Below are 15280 nucleotides of genomic sequence, written 5' to 3'. Positions count from 1 at the left end.
GGGGCCAGCGGCGAAACGGGCGCAGCAGGGACCTCGTGGGTCTGCGTGAGCCCGGCTGGGGCCCCGGCACAGCACCTCTGCCGCTGACGGTGCCCATCTCCACCGGATCAGAGCCGGTGGCGTGGACGGGCTCCCCCGAGCCCGCGGAGCCATGGCCGCGCGTGCTGCGCCCAGGGACGGGCTGGGGAGGCTCGCGCAGGGACCGAGGCGACGGAGCCAGGCGCGGTCCCGTGCCCCGGGAAGGACGGGAGCACGCAGCCCAGAGCTCCAGCCAGGCCGTGCCACCACGGCGAGCCCCGCCGCGCCGCTGCCCACGTTTACTCATCGATACCTCCACGCAACGGATTTCATTAGCGACCGCGACATCTCAGAAAGGCGTCTTCGCTCGCCTCGGGCCTGCCCTCAGCCTGGCCGAACGCGGTCGGTCTCCGGCCGGCCCGTCGCTGCAGCCACGGCTCGGATGTTCCGACACCGCAGGCACTTAGCAACACGCGGGAACGCGACGAAGCAAGGCGTCAGCCTCCTCCCCGCGCGTCTGCGGTCCCCTCGCTGCTGAGCGACAGAAGCTGATGCAATGCGACCTGGCAAAAGCAGGTGCACGCGTTCAGTCTCAAATATAAAATGATTACAATTTTGTAAATCTATCAAATAAGGTTTCGTTTTTAAAAAAAGACAGAAAACTTATTAATTCCGTGGTATTCCCATGCTGAGTGCCCTCCCTTCCCAAGAAGGCCTGTAATTTGAACATCAGCAAAAAAGCCTTGCAGAATAACGATTTGCTTGCAGCGTCTGGCGAAGGAACTCCTGGAGTCGTGTCCTGCCCTCCCCCTGCTCCCCCGCTGCTCCTCCCCAGCGGGACCTGACTCCTGGCAAAGCCGAGAGGCTGCGGATCGCTCTTCGGAAGCCCAGCAGCTGCTTCTCCACCGGCACAGCGCGATTTTGGGGAATCCAGAAGACAACTTCTACCAACACAAAACCCATCCCGAACAAAACGGCAACCGTAAGACTCAGTAAAAAGGAAAACTGGGAAGCTGCACGCCCGCTCGGAGCAAGGATTTCCCGATGTGAGCTACTGCCCAGCCCCACTTAAGGAAAGAGAACAAGAAAATAACTTTGCCAAGAGTGGTTCACAGAATCACAGAATCTCAGAATAGTAGGGGTTGGAAGGGACCTCTGTGGGTCATCTAGTCCAACCCCCCTGCCCAAGCAGGGTCACCTACAGCAGGCTGCACAGGACCTTGTCCAGGCGGGTCTTGAATATCTCCAGAGAAGGAGACTCCACAGCCTCCCTGGGCACCCTGTTCCAGTGCTCTGTCACCCTCACAGTGAAGAGGTTCTTCCTCATGTTCAGACAGAACTTCCTGTGCCTCAGTTTGTGCCCATTGCCCCTTGTCCTGTCACTGGGCACCACTGAAAAGAGCTTGGCCCCATCCTCCTGACACCCAACCTGCAGATATTTGTAGGCATTTATAAGGTCCCCTCGCAGCCTTCTCTTCTTCAGGCCGAACAAGCCCAGCTCCCTCAACCTCTCCTCGTAGTGGAGATGCTCCAGTCCCCTCATCATCCTTGTAGCCCTCCGCTGGACTCTCTCCAGTAGCTCTTCATCTTTCTTGAACTGGGGAGCCCAGCACTGGACACAGTACTCTAGATGAGGCCTCACCAGGGCAGTGTAGAGGGGAAGGAGAACCTCCCTCGCCCTGCTGGCCACACTCTTCTTGATGCACCCCAGGATCCCATTGGCTTTCTTGGCAGCCAGGGCACACTGCTGGCTCATGGTCACCCTGTCGTCCACCAGGACACCCAGGTCCCTCTCCGCAGAGCTGCTCTCCAGCAGGTCCACCCCAAGCCTGTACTGGTTGGAGAAGTGCAGGGCAGCCTGGGAGTTCGGGTGGGCTTCCAGAGCCCTGCCTGCGAGGTAAGGCGCGCCCGTCGCTGGGGGGAAGGAAACTCCCGGGGGGCACGGGCGAGGCACGCAGCCCGGCCGCCGTGCGGCCACGCGCCGGTGGCACGCGGACCCGGCAGCTCCCGACACCGTCTGCAGGAAACCCCACGCACGCTCCCCGGAGCCCCGCGCCGCACACCGACGGCCAGCGCCTGCGCACGGCGTGCCGGGCTCGGGGGACACGTGTCTGCGATGTGATCCTCCTCCTCCTCCTCCTCCTCCTCCTCCTCGTCCTCCCCAGCTCCCGCAGACAGCCCGAGCTGAGCGAGCAGCCCCCACCTCAGCCCCCCAACTCCTACCAGCAGTTTTCACAAGTTCTGTGATCTCCAGATCCCACAGGGATGAACCAGGGTGCAGAGCCTGCGCTCGCACGGTCAGCTGGGCGCAGCGATGAAGAACCTTTCCGTCGCTCTGCGGTCACACGCAAGACCCTTCTGCGGTAAGGGGCGAGGCCAGCGGGGCGGACGTGGTGCTGACGGGAAGGAAAGGCCCCTTTCTCCACGCTGCACCGCCTGGGAAGCTTCATCAGCACCCTGCGCTCCCTGAACCTGCTGGCACACAGCACGAGGGGTAGGAAAGGACTTCCAGGAGCTCGGGGAGGTCCACCCCGGAGCTCTGCACCACAGCTGCAGCCGCCCAGGACCCAGCAGAGACGGGACTGTCCCAAGCCCACCCAGCCCCCATGAGCAGGACAGACTGGCGCCCACCTAGGGGCAGGGACACCACGGTGGGGTGATGGCTACGATCACGGCCACTACAAAGGGAAAAACAGAACCTGCCCCCAGCGCACATCCACCCCGAAACACGTCCCACCCTGGGAAGGGCTCTCCGCACAGCCGCAGCGCTCAGCAGCACGGCCAAGCCTCCCGAGGGCGACTGCCACAGCGCGCTCAGAGCGTCCGCAGACCTTCACCCACAAGGGACAACCCGGGGGCTGGAGCCCCTCTGCTGGGAGGAGAGGCTGGGAGAGCTGGGGCTGCTCAGCCTGGGGAGGAGAAGGCTGCAGGGAGACCTGAGAGAGGTCTTCCAGAACTTCATGGGGGTCTACAAGAGAGCTGGAGAGGGGCTGGGACAAGGGCAGGGGGTGAGGGGACAAGGGGGGATGGCTTTGAGCTGGGAGAGGGGAGATTTAGGGGAGATCCGAGGGAGAAATTCTTCACTCTGGGGGTGCCCAGAGGAGCTGGGGCTGCCCCCTCCCTGGCAGGGCTCAAGGCCAGGTTGGACGGGGCTGGGAGCAGCCTGGGCTGGGGGAAGGGTCCCTGCCAGTGGCAGGGGGGTGGGCTGGGGGGTCTGTCAGGTCCCTTCCCACCCAAACCGGTCTGGGGTTCTGGGATAAGTCTTTTTTAGGGCAGGATCTCAACCGTTGCTCCACAGCATCACTGGTCTCACACCAGGGGCTTCGCCTGCTTCTCCCAGCACCGCGCGCAGCAGCCCGGACTGCGAGGCACCACGCTCCTCGGCATCGAAGCGGCTCTCACCCCACCCACCCCCGCCCAGACACCCTGTGAAATCCGCCTCTGATGGCTGCAACACCCATTCCCAAATCCAGGAGCTGTTCTTCAGCTTCCCACCAGACTGCAGCTCTGAGGAGCACCGGGAGGGTTCCGGCAGCGCTGAACGCTCTGCGAGCCCGGCCAGCACACCCGCACGCTGAAGGCCCACGTGCCCATCAGCTCTGATTCGAACAGAAACATTTCCTGAATCCTTAACGTTCAGCAAAAAGGGAGAGCAGGCGACAAGCCTCTAACGCATTCCCGCCCTTCAGAAAAGGCGACGGCTTTCCAGCTTGCGTTTCCAGCTGATGAGAAACGCGACTGTGGGACAAGGGGCCCTGCTCCGGCGGGAGGACGGCAGCGCACGCCGCTCACCGACCTCTCCGCGGCCTCCAGCTCAGGAGCTCAGCTCCCCCGGCGCCGGGAGCTCCGCCTGGGCAGCACACGCAGCTCTGCTCTGCTCCGAACCCCACGCAGCGGCTCGGGGCCAGAGCTGCGCAGAGCCGGGGCAGCCGCGGGGCCCGGCCAGGGACTGCCACGGTCGCTGCCTCGGGACAAGGCACCAGAGCCAACATTCTCTTGTTCCCGTGCTGCAGCGTGCCGTGCCCCGCGCTGCTGCCGGCGTGTCGACTGCAGCCAGGACCAAGCCGACCGCTCCGAGGGCTCTGCCTGGCCTCAGGTCCCCAGCGCGGCCGCAGAAGCCAGGGGCTCCCCTGCCCGACCAAACCCGGGGCTGGCATTCTCACGAAGACCCAGAACGACGCGAGCACCGCAGTCCCAGACGTTACAAGGAGAGAACCCACCCAAGCTGGAAACAGCGCATCCCCACCTACGTTCCAGCCGGATGACCGCAGGCTGGGGACCCGACGGCCCTCCCGAGCGGAGGTGGGAGAGCAGAGCCAGCTCGGCGGTGGGCTGGGGAGCCCGGGGCCCGGCTGCGGCCGTTCCTCTCGGCTGCGGTCACCGTCCCTCGCCAGCTGCGGAGGAAGGAGGCGGGGGTGAGAGACACCGCAGACTTGGGGACGGTTGTCCTCGGGGACACCAGGGCACGACAGCCCGACACGGCAGCTGGTGACACAGCCCAGAACCGCCCCGGGTCTCCAGACACCGCACAGCGTGCCAGCTCCTCGCCGATCCCTTCCCAGGAGCCAGCGCGTGTCCCCAGAGCTGCACCTCACACCGCAGGGCCTGTCCTGGGCTCCGTCTGCGGAAAACCAACAACCCTTCAGGGGGGCTGAGTTTTGGGAACTGCTCCCCTGCCACCAGCGACCAAAGGGTCTTCTTCGAGCAGTGCCCAGCGAGCAAGGAGGTGTGAGCAACCCCCTGGTCACGCTGACCTTCCCAGCAGGCCAGGCCGGTGCTCCGGGTACCCGAGCTCTGGGCACAGACAGCAAGGCTGACAGTGAGCACGGAGCAGGGAGCTGTTGGAAGCTCCCAGGGACCCCAGCCCAGGGGATGAGAGCAGGGGTACGTGCCCGAGGCCAGAGCCACCCCCGGGCCACTGGCCCGCTGACAGCCTCTGGATCGGGCAGGAGCCTGCAGGAGGTGCGTGTAAGCCACCGCTGCCGGTCACCGGCAGGCGCCTCGGAGGAAGCCACCACCCCAGAAGATCCCCAGACCCGTGGGGACAGGGCTGGGGGAGAAGCCTCCTCCAGGCGGGCAGCCAGGCTGGGGGCTGCGCTTCGCCCCCCACCTCCTCCGGCAACAGGAGGCTTCGCTCCGCACCGCTGCCGAGCTGGCTCCGCTCAGCAACACGGCGCGGCCCTCTCCTCGCCCTCCTTTAAAGCACCACACGCGTTTCCAGGCCACTCCTCCAGTTCTTTGAGGGTACCGGTTATCAGTCACCGAGAAATGGAGGCAATTCCAAGCGACCCGAGCTGTGATGTGAGCGTGACTTGGGTCACCACCGCCTTCCACCTGAGCGTGACGGTTTCAGTCTTCCGCTCCCTTCTAGCAGGTAACCCGAGGAGTATTTACCGTACTCCTTCCAGAAGGCAGACTCACGTCATTACGCCGGGACGCCGCCCTCCGTGCGGATATGACTAATTGAACCTCAAACTGTCATTCCCAGCACAGATCAGAAGTTTCAGGCGAACCTCGAGCACAGCACCCAGCCCTGCAAAGCTCCCGTAGCGAGACTCGCGACCGCAGGTTACCGCGCTCTTCGCCTCAGGCTCAAGACGTGCCCCAGCGCGGCTGGAACAAGGAAAGACTCGGAAATAATTCTAGTTTCTGATAAGACCAGTTATCACAGAATCCCAAAATCCCAGAATCCCAGCGTGGCAGGGGCTGGCAGGGCCCTCTGGGGTCCCCCAGTGCCACCCCCTGCCCAAGCAGGGTCACCCAGAGCAGGGGGCACAGCACCGCGGCCAGGGGGGCTGGAATATCTCCAGAGAAGGAGACTCCACAGCCTCCCTGGGCAGCCTGGGCCAGGGCTCTGGCACCCTCAGAGGGAAGAAGTTCTTCCTCATCTTCAGCTGGAGCTTCCTCTGCTCCAGTTTGTGCCCGGTGCCCCTTGTCCTGTCGCTGGGCACCACTGGAAAGAGTCTGGCCCCGTCCTCCTGACCCCCACCCTGCAGATATTTATGGGCATTTCGAAGGTCCCCTCGCAGCCTTCTCTTCTCCAGGCTGAACAAGCCCAGCTCCCTCAGCCTCTCCTCGCAGCAGAGATGCTCCAGTCCCCTCCTCATCCTCGTAGCCCTCCGCTGGACTCTCTCCAGTAGCTCCTCATCTCTCTTGAACTGGGGAGCCCAGCACTGGACCCAGCACTGCAGATGGGGCCTCCCCAGGGCAGAGCAGAGGGGCAGGAGAACCTCCCTCGCCCTGCTGCCCACACTCCTCCTCATGCACCCCAGGATCCCCTTGGCCTTCTTGGCACCCAGGGCACGCTGCTGGCTCATGGTCACCCTGTCGTCCCCCAGCACTCCCAGTCCCTCTCCGCAGAGCTGCTCTCCAGCAGGGCCGCCCCAGCCTGTCCTGGTGCCTGGGGTTGTTCCTCCCCAGGGGCAGGACCCTGCCCTTGCCCTGGTTGAACCTCATCAGGTTCCTCTCTGCCCAACTCTCCACCTGCCCAGGTCTCGCTGGATCCAGCACACCCTGCCGGGGTGCCCACCGCTCCTCCCAGTTCGGTGCCATCACGGAACAGCGCGTGGTGCTGCCACGCCACCCCCACCGAGACGAGGGGATCGCCCCGGATTCAGAGCAGACCCGTCAGCGGGGGCACGGCGGGGGTGGCTGCGTCCCACCCGGCAGAAGCCGGCGCGGCGCGGGTCTGCGTCGCAGATGAGCCGGGACGAAGCCCCCACCGCGGCGCTGGGTTCACCCTGCCCGAGGCCGGGGAGCGAGCAGTCAGACGCGAACGGTCTGGGCGTTCTGAGCGCGGTGCCATCGGCCACGGCGCAGGAGCACGCGGCCCCGCAGCCCTCGTCCGGACGCCGCGCGGCAGCCGGTCGCTCCGGCCCAGCCGGCAGGGCTGGCGCAGCTCCGGTCCCCGCGGAACCGATTTCAGAACGCAGATCAGCCCGCTCGCATCCCGGAGACGCAGCCGCCGTCCCCCCGCCCGAAATCCAACGCCGTTATCAGGAGAGGCTGCCGAGACTGCGGCTGAAATTTCACCTCCCTCGCCCCGCTTCCCCCCCGAAACCAGCACCCTTGGCCCAACGCAGAGCCTGGGGAGCCGGAGCGGCCGGCGTCGTGCGCCCGCTGCCAGCCCAGGCCAGCGCTCCGCAGCCGCATCCCCGCACGGAAACAGGCTCTGACCCCGCACGGGGTGGGCACGGCAGCCCCCAGCCCGTTCTGCAGGGCAGCCGCTCCGTTCAGCGGCCGCCGGCTGTGCCAGCAGAGCGCTTCGGCCACCGGCCGCGGCACGCAGCCACGCCGGCGGTGAGCAGCTCCCGGCCCGGTGTGCTCGCACATCTCCCCTGCCAGGCACGGCAGCCGCAGGCCACGCGCCCGCACGGGGGGCTTCGGGCCGGGCACGGACCCAGCAGGGCGGTGGGAAGGGGTCTGCCCTCGCCGGCCCCGCCGAAGCGCAGCCCGCCTGCCCCCGGAGTTACCAGAGCGCTCTGCCAAGTTGGCAAGCGCCGAGCTGCCGAGCCGCCGAAAACGCGCTGCCCGCTCCCCAGAACAGCGAGGGTCGGGGACGCAGCATCCCCGCGCCGGCCACGGAGAACAAAACCACAAAGGAAAACTCCGAAGCCAGGCCTGGCGCAGGGCCGGTGCCGGTCCGGCTCCGCTGCCCGCCGCGCCACCCGGGGTTAACTGCAATACGGTAAAACCTGGAAACGGTTTTCAGGCACTCGGAAGCTCGGTATCTCACCCTGCAACCTGGAAAAAAAAAAGCAAAGAGGAAGGAAAAACACGATGCGGAAAGGAAAACAACCCCGAATCTTTGTGCTGAGAAGCCCTAGAAAGATCCTGTCGTCGCCGGAGGCTGGGCTGACGCCTCGCTGCATTATCAGCGATAATTAACGGCAACGCAGCCCAACTCAGAGCAAAAGGACGCAGCTGCTGATGTAATTCAGACCGCTCACCCACCCACCGTGTACCGTAACCGATAGCGTTACCGACGAAGATATCAAATTCCAGAAATGTGAAAGCCCGGGAAACCCCATCCAGGTTTCAGTACAAAAATAGCTCTATTTTTCATCGCAACGGACAGCGGTAAGATAGATTACAATATTACCTAACAGCATCGCCAGGAGTTGGTAAATAACTTTCCCCCCCCAGCTTACCCGGCCGAATGCGTGCCTCTTGCTCTGGGCCATGCTGCCGCCGGCGCGCCTCTTTATTTTGAAGATTTATTATTTTTAGATAATGGTCTCAGTTCCCGGCCTGCAGCAACCCAGCAGCGGTTTCTCAGGTTTCAGCGGCTCCGGCCATCGCCGCGTCCCCCCGGCGAGGGGCAGCAGCCCCTTCCCGGCAGAGGCTTCTTCAGCAGAGGGACACACAAAAATCCAGCCCAGCTGATGGAGACTACGCTGCGCTAGTGCTGCTCCAGACTTGTCACCGCGCTGCCAGCTCGCTGGGTCCTAACGCTACCCGGCTCCCGGCGGAGCCGCAGGACCAGAGGCAGCCGGCCTCGCTCGGCCACCCCAATGTGCTGGCACGGCCACCGGCACGGCCACCGGCACGGCCACCGGCCACCATGCAGCCTCCTCCGCTCACCCTGCTGCACCGGCAGCGCCCATGGCCGGACACCAGGCTGGGGCCACCCGGATCTCCTCCCGCCCGGAGCCAACCAAGACCCCCCAGGACACCCCGGTGGCATGCCGCGGCTCGGCGTGCCCCCCATGCTCCCTCTCGTGCCCCCCACGCTCCCTCCCGTGCCCCCTCGCCAAGGTTTGCCCCCAGCAGCCACCCCTTCCTCTCCCACCCCCCCAGCACCGCATCCCTCCGTGGCAAAGTCCGAGGAGGAAGAACGCCGCGACGCAGGTTCCGTCCCCAGCACCCGGCACCGCCAGGGAGACGCCCGCACGCCGCCGCGGCGCCTGGCACGGGCACCAAGGAGTTAACCGTGGGGCATTTTTTAAAATCGATAATTGTTCTTCCCCCAGTTGATCTGAACAGACGTCTAATTAAAGTCATCAGCCCCTCTTCTCCGAGCTGTCTGCGGCGTTAATTGCTGCCTGATCGGGGCTGGCGGAGGGGCTCAACCACGGCACCGCGCCCAGCCGCCGTGTGCCGCAGCTTCGAGGCACCGGCACCACCGGCAGCCCGGGACAGAATCCCAGCATCCCAGCATGGTGGGGCTGGCAGGGCCCTCTGGGGTCCCCCAGCCCAGCCCCCTGCCCAAGCAGGGTCACCCAGAGCAGGGGGCACAGCACCGCGGCCAGGGGGGCTGGAATATCTCCAGAGAAGGAGACTCCACAGCCTCCCTGGGCAGCCTGGGCCAGGGCTCCGGCACCCTCAGAGGGAAGAAGTTCTTCCTCGGCTTCAGCTGGAGCTTCCTCTGCTTCAGTTTGTGCCCGTTGCCCCTTGTCCTGGCGCTGGGCACCACTGGGAAGAGTCTGGCCCCATCCTCCTGACCCCCCCCCTGCAGATATTTAGGGGCATTTCGAAGGTCCCCTCGCAGCCTTCTCTTCTCCAGGCTGAACAAGCCCAGCTCCCTCAGCCTCTCCTCGCAGCAGAGATGCTCCAGGCCCCTCACCATCCAGCCGGCCCCGGCACGCCAGCGCCCGGCCCCCAGACAGCGCTGCACCACCAGTCCGTACGACTGCGCGCGTCCTGCGTTGGCACCCGGCTGCAGCGGCCGTAAGGGAGGCCATGACCCACCTGCAGCGAGAACCCAGCGTTCCCAGGAAGTTTTCAAAAGGATGAAGAGGAACCTGCTCGGGAAGCTCCGGGTGAGTCAACACGGGGGCTGAATTCTTCCAACCACGCAGATCAGAGGACGACGAGCGCATCCCCTGGCCCCTTCTCTCCTGCACGGCCGTGGGTGACTCCCAAGCGCTCTACGCCAGGCGAACAAGGAACGCAGCTCCACATCAGCCACCTCCGTGCCCAGGAACCAGGCAGAAACCCAGCGACACGCACCAAAAAAGCGGAGCGGAGCACTGAGCAGGGTGGCACGCTCAGCCGGGGGAAGGCCAGGGTGTCCCATGAAGCAGGTGGCCTTCGAGGACACAGTCATCACGTTCAAGGGAGTGAACTTTAAAGATGTACAACGGGGACGAGCAACAAGAAACCTTGGCTAGAAAGGAGGACATTGCCAGAGGAGCACCCAAGAACTCAACCAGAGCACCCCCAGACTCTGCAGCCCTTTCCCCCTCTCTGCGCTGCTCTGAAGGAAGCGGTCACGGGCACAAACTGGAGCAGAGGAAGCTCCAGCTGAAGATGAGGAAGAACTTCTTCCCTCTGAGGGTGCCGGAGCCCTGGCCCAGGCTGCCCAGGGAGGCTGTGGAGTCTCCTTCTCTGGAGATATTCCAGCCCCCCCTGGCCGCGGTGCTGTGCCCCCTGCTCTGGGTGACCCTGCTTGGGCAGGGGGCTGGGCTGGGGGACCCCAGAGGGCCCTGCCAACCCTTCCACGCTGGGATTCGGTGACGGACAGGCAGACACGGTGCAGGGAGCAGGGGCTGGCACGCTGGGAAGGGAGCAGGGCACTCGGTAACAACCCCCGGCACCGCTCAGCGGCCGCAGCCCGGCCCCCCCCGGGCATTTCGGCGTTTCCCGGGCAGTAACCCGCTCCGTCAGAGCTGCCGGCCTGCTGCCCACAAGCCCAGCCCAGCGGACCTCAGGAGCCGTGGGTGAGCACGGGACACCGAGCTAGAGCAGCTCGGGGCACCCTTCACGCAGCGAGGCCGCCCGTGCCCAAGGTTGGGGCAATCTTCTCTCACCTGCAGAGAAGCGGCAAGCGCTGCAGACCTGCACGGCCCCGCGGCCGCAGCGCCGTCCCCCAGGGACACGGCCACCCCGCACGGCTTTGTTCGGACCCACAGAGGCTGTCTGGCAGCTGCCCAAACTCGCAATGTAACGCTCAGCACTACATAAAAACCATCATAAAAAGGCCAAAGAATATTCAGTTTAAGACCCGCCGACTTTTTGCTGAAATCTGGGATAAGAAGCGGGCCACGGGCCACGTGGCTTGAACACCAACAGCTTCTTCAGCTTCAGCAAACCAGGCAGGAAGCGTGAAACACTTCAGCAAACTCCCCACTACTGATTTAGGAACAGCAAAACGCCATCTTAGCTTGTTTATGGTTTTTTAATATTTATATATACACACACGCATCTCCTGGTGAAACTGCTCAGCAAAGCCTCTCTGATCTCCGAGCAGCTCGGTCTTCCACCAACCTTCTGTCCAGAAGAGAAATTCTAGAAAGCACACCTCAGGGCTCCGTCTTCGTGGCGTCAACCAGACCAGGTTTGATGAGTTTCAGACTTTTTAATTAAACTCCAAGCTACGCAGAGTCCCCGAGCGAGCTGAAAGTCGGCCCCGGCTCTTTCCTGTTCCGGCCGGAGAAGCGGAGCGGCTGCCAGGAGAGCTCGGCCTGCCCGGCCAGCCCCGCAGCAGCCCCCGCTGCCCCGGGTCTCGGCAGCCGGCGCGGCTCAGCGGGGCGGGTGGGGGGCAAACCCTCGCCCCGGGCTGGTGCCAGGGCAAATCCCACCTCCCGCTCCCCTTCCAGCACTGCTGCCAGGGGTACGGCTCCTGTCCGTCGCCCAAGAGCCACCTTTACGCGTCCGACAATACAGAGAAAAATCCGCTGAGCCATTAAAAACCTTAACTAAAGCTCTCTTTCGCCCTGACGCCCAGCGATGAGCGGCAGACGCCGTGCCCTCGCAGGGAGGCTGCAGCCCACCTCGCCGACCAGCACTGCCCCGTAACCTCTCCGTGCTTCCCACGCGCCCGCATCCCAGCACGTCCCGTTTCACCCCGAGATCGCGATCCTTTCGGAGCGCGGAGCACCGCCCGCCCCGTCCCCGCACACCCACAGCGCAGGAGGTGCTCGGCCGCAGCCCCGGCCGCTGCAGACGGCAGCGACGCAGGCGCTTGACCGCGCGCGCAACCCCCCCTGCGTCCGAGGCGCTCACCACCCGCGCCGCAGCACCGCAGCCCGCGCCGCTTCCAGGCCACCGAGACCCACGCGTGTGCGTGCGGAGCCCCGGCTGCACAGACAGGGCTTGTGGGTCCGGGCAACACCGCGGAGGAGCAGGCAGAATCACAGAATCACAGAATGGTGGGGGTTGGAAGGGACCTCTGTGGGTCACCCAGTCCAACCCCGCTGCCGAAGCAGGGTCACCTACAGCAGGCTGCACAGGACCTTGCTGCCCGTCCGCCCCACGGCTCGGCACCGCACCGGGGACGCGGCGGCAGCCCGAAGGCTTCCCGGACCCCACGCCTACGTCAGAGCAGGTCGCCGGAGCTGGGTGTCCAGCACGCTACCGAGCACCGGCCCCACGGGAGGAGGGGACGCCAGGCTCGCCGCAGGGCACCCACGCCGAGCCCCAGGCCAGAACCGACCCACGGCGCTAGGACCCGGCAGGCGCGGCGAGCCTGCGCCCTGCACGGCTGCACCACGGCCGCACGGCCCCGCAGCCGCAGCCAGCCCCGCAGCCGCACAGCCCCGCAGCCGCCGCGCCGGGGGGGTCCTTGCACCACGAATCGAACGGTTTTCATTAGCTAAAACTCTCAGGATCGCCATCGATGCGCCAGCAGCACTGCCGGGAGACGGTAACCGTGGCAACGGAGCGAAAAGCAAAGGATGGTGCGGAGCAGCCCCGGCCGGGGCAGCGGGAGGAGGTCAGTCCCTTTCAGCTCATCTCCACCCAACCAATTCGCTCGCCACCGCACAGCTGAGCGCCCTTCCGCAGCCGCCCAGCCCCAGCCGTCAGCGCCTCTGGGTCACCCCACAGCATCCCAGCATGGCAGGGCCCTCTGGGGTCCCCCAGCCCAGCCCCCTGCCCAAGCAGGGTCACCCACAGCAGGGGGCACAGGACCTTGTCCAGGGGGGGCTGGAATATCTCCAGAGAAGGAGACTCCACAGCCTCCCTGGGCAGCCTGGGCCAGGGCTCCGGCACCCTCAGAGGGAAGAAGTTCTTCCTCCTCTTCAGCTGGAGCTTCCTCTGCTCCAGTTTGTGCCCGTTGCCCCTTGTCCTGTCGCTGGGCACCACTGGGAAGAGTCTGGCCTTCACCAGGTTTAATTCTACCAAAAAAAGCTGATTTAAACACACGCCTGCTCTGCCCGATCTCTCAGAGGTACGGAACCACCAAAACCCTTCCTTCCTGGCGAGGCTTGGCTGGAGGAGCAGCCGGTGCCTTTCAGCATTTACACCACTGCCCCCGCCTTCTGTTCCCAGCAACGGCCACCCCTAACGAAGCTCTGCGCTCGTTACGGAGCGCCTGGCCAGCGAGCCGCCGTCCCGCGGCGGGCAGGTGACGGAGGGCAGCCCGGCGAGGCGCGCTGCGGTGGCCCGGCCGGGGGCTGCGGGGCGTTCCACAACGCACCCAACCCAAGCGGCCCAAGGCCCGGCAGCAGAGCGCTCCGCGTCACCCGCGCAGGACGACCGAGCCGAGGGGCCGCACGCCCAGCCACCGCACGCCCAGCCACCGCAGCCCCGGCGCGTTCGCAGACCGTTTTCTTCCCGGCTGTTTTGCACTCTTTCGGGATTTTTCACACCAACAAGGCCGGCTCGCAGACTCTTCAGGATCAGGTGCAAAAGCCGACGCAAGCCAGGTCCCACGTGGCACGAGGGGCTTCCCGGCGCCTCCGCACGACACAGCCCCAGCCGCCCAACGGAAGCCTCAGCCCCGCGGCCCCTGAAGCCTCCCTTCTGCTAAAAACAAAGAAAGAAGAACTGCTCGCTGCTCCCCCTCACGCCTTGCACGGGAGCCGAGCAGCGCCCTGCGTCTCCTTTAGCACGACGCCCTCGCGAGCGCCGGGGCAGCGGGTCTCAGCCTCAGCTTCGTCTTTGCAAACCGAGAGGAAAAGGGGAAAAAAGGAAAAGGGGAAAAAAGGAAAAGGGGAAAAAAGGAAAAGGGGAAAAAAGGAAAAGGGGAAAAAAGGAAAAGGGGAAAAAAGGAAAAGGGGAAAAAAGGAAAAGGGGAAAAAAGGAAAAGGGGAAAAAAGGAAAAGGGGAAAAAAGGAAAAGGGGAAAAAAGGAAAAGGGGAAAAAAGGAAAAGGGGAAAAAAGGAAAAGGGGAAAAAGGAAAGAAACCGGTCCGATGTCACAAGGCGAGACCTTGGCAGGAGCTTAAAAAACCCCAAACCCAACACCCACGGCCTGTCTACAGGCCAGCCCTCCCCGGCCAAGTCAGCGGCTGACGCAGCTCCGCAGGCACCCGGGGGGGAGTCGTCAGCAGACAGCGCTGCGCCGAGTCCCGCGCTCGCCCCTGCGACGCCGCAGCACGCAGCGAGCCCAAGCGGAGAGAGGCTTCGCTCGACGCACACCAGCGGGGCTCACTGAAACGCCGTACTGTCAGCAAACCACAAACAGCGATTTAATTTGTCGGGGAGAGGTCTGGAGTCCCCGGAGGCTCTCGCCTGGCAGAGCTGGGGGGCACAGCCGGAGGGGACGACCCCCGGCCGGTCAGCGGTGACGGAATGGCAGCGCGTCACCACCCCGGCGTCCACTCCAACCCAGGCCCTGCTGCCACGACACAGATCTGCTCGATGGCGATAGCCCGGCGCAGGCCGTCGGCTCACGGGCACCGGGAAACTGCTTTGGGGAAACTCCTCTGGGGGAGGCTGGCGGGGGGACAGCAGCACTGGTGTCACTGGGACGGGGACACGGCAGCACTGAGGTTTGCACCCTCTCAGAGCGTTGCCAGCAGGTCAGGGAGGTTCTCCTGCCCCTCTGCTCTGCCCTGGGGAGGCCCCAGCTGCAGTGCTGGGTCCAGTGCTGGGCTCCCCAGTTCAAGAAGGATGAGGAGCTGCTGGAGAGAGTCCAGCGCAGGGCTGCGAGGATGAGGAGGGGACTGGAGCATCTCTCCTGCGAGGAGAGGCTGAGGGAGCTGGGCTTGTTCAGCCTGGAGAAGAGAAGGCTGAGAGGGGACCTTCGAAATGCCTCTAAATATCTGCAGGGTGGGGGGTCAGGAGGAAGGGGCCAGACTCTTTCCAGTGGTGCCCAGCGACAGGACAAGGGGCAACGGGCACAAACTGAAGCAGAGGAAGCTCCAGCTGAACCCGAGGAAGAACTTCTTCCCTCTGAGGGTGACGGAGCCCTGGCCCAGGCTGCCCAGGGAGGCTGTGGAGTCTCCTTCTCTGGAGATATTCCAGCCCCCCTGGCCGCGGTGCTGTGCCCCCTGCTCTGGGTGACCCTGCTTGGGCAGGGGGCTGGGCTGGGGGACCCCAGAGGGACCTGCCAACCCCGGCCATGCTGGGATTCTAGGATTCCCCCGAAGCACGGA

General features: G+C 64.8%; 1 protein-coding gene across 7 annotated transcripts in view; it reads right to left on the bottom strand.

The window, feature by feature from the left end:
- DCTN1 (dynactin subunit 1) overlaps positions 1–15280 on the bottom strand; it is a 78914-nt gene that overhangs the window by 61628 nt on the left and 2006 nt on the right. For 5 of the 7 annotated variants that reach the window (XM_075420197.1, XM_075420199.1, XM_075420200.1 and 2 more), the window contains exon 1: positions 8169–8413. The exons of 1 other annotated variant lie outside the window; for it this stretch is intronic. In XM_075420197.1, coding sequence (XP_075276312.1) covers positions 8169–8201 — 33 coding nt within the window. In that variant the 5' untranslated portion in view covers positions 8202–8413. Of the gene's footprint in view, positions 1–8168; positions 8415–15280 lie in introns of those variants that run through there. One more of the 7 variants, XM_075420198.1, reaches the window with a different exon arrangement.

This window comes from Opisthocomus hoazin, chromosome 5 (assembly GCF_030867145.1).
Source record: "Opisthocomus hoazin isolate bOpiHoa1 chromosome 5, bOpiHoa1.hap1, whole genome shotgun sequence".
In the NCBI taxonomy this organism is placed as follows: Eukaryota; Metazoa; Chordata; class Aves; order Opisthocomiformes; family Opisthocomidae; genus Opisthocomus; species Opisthocomus hoazin.
Note: the sequence above shows the minus strand (reverse complement) of the source record. Positions and strands in the feature narration are given on the sequence as shown.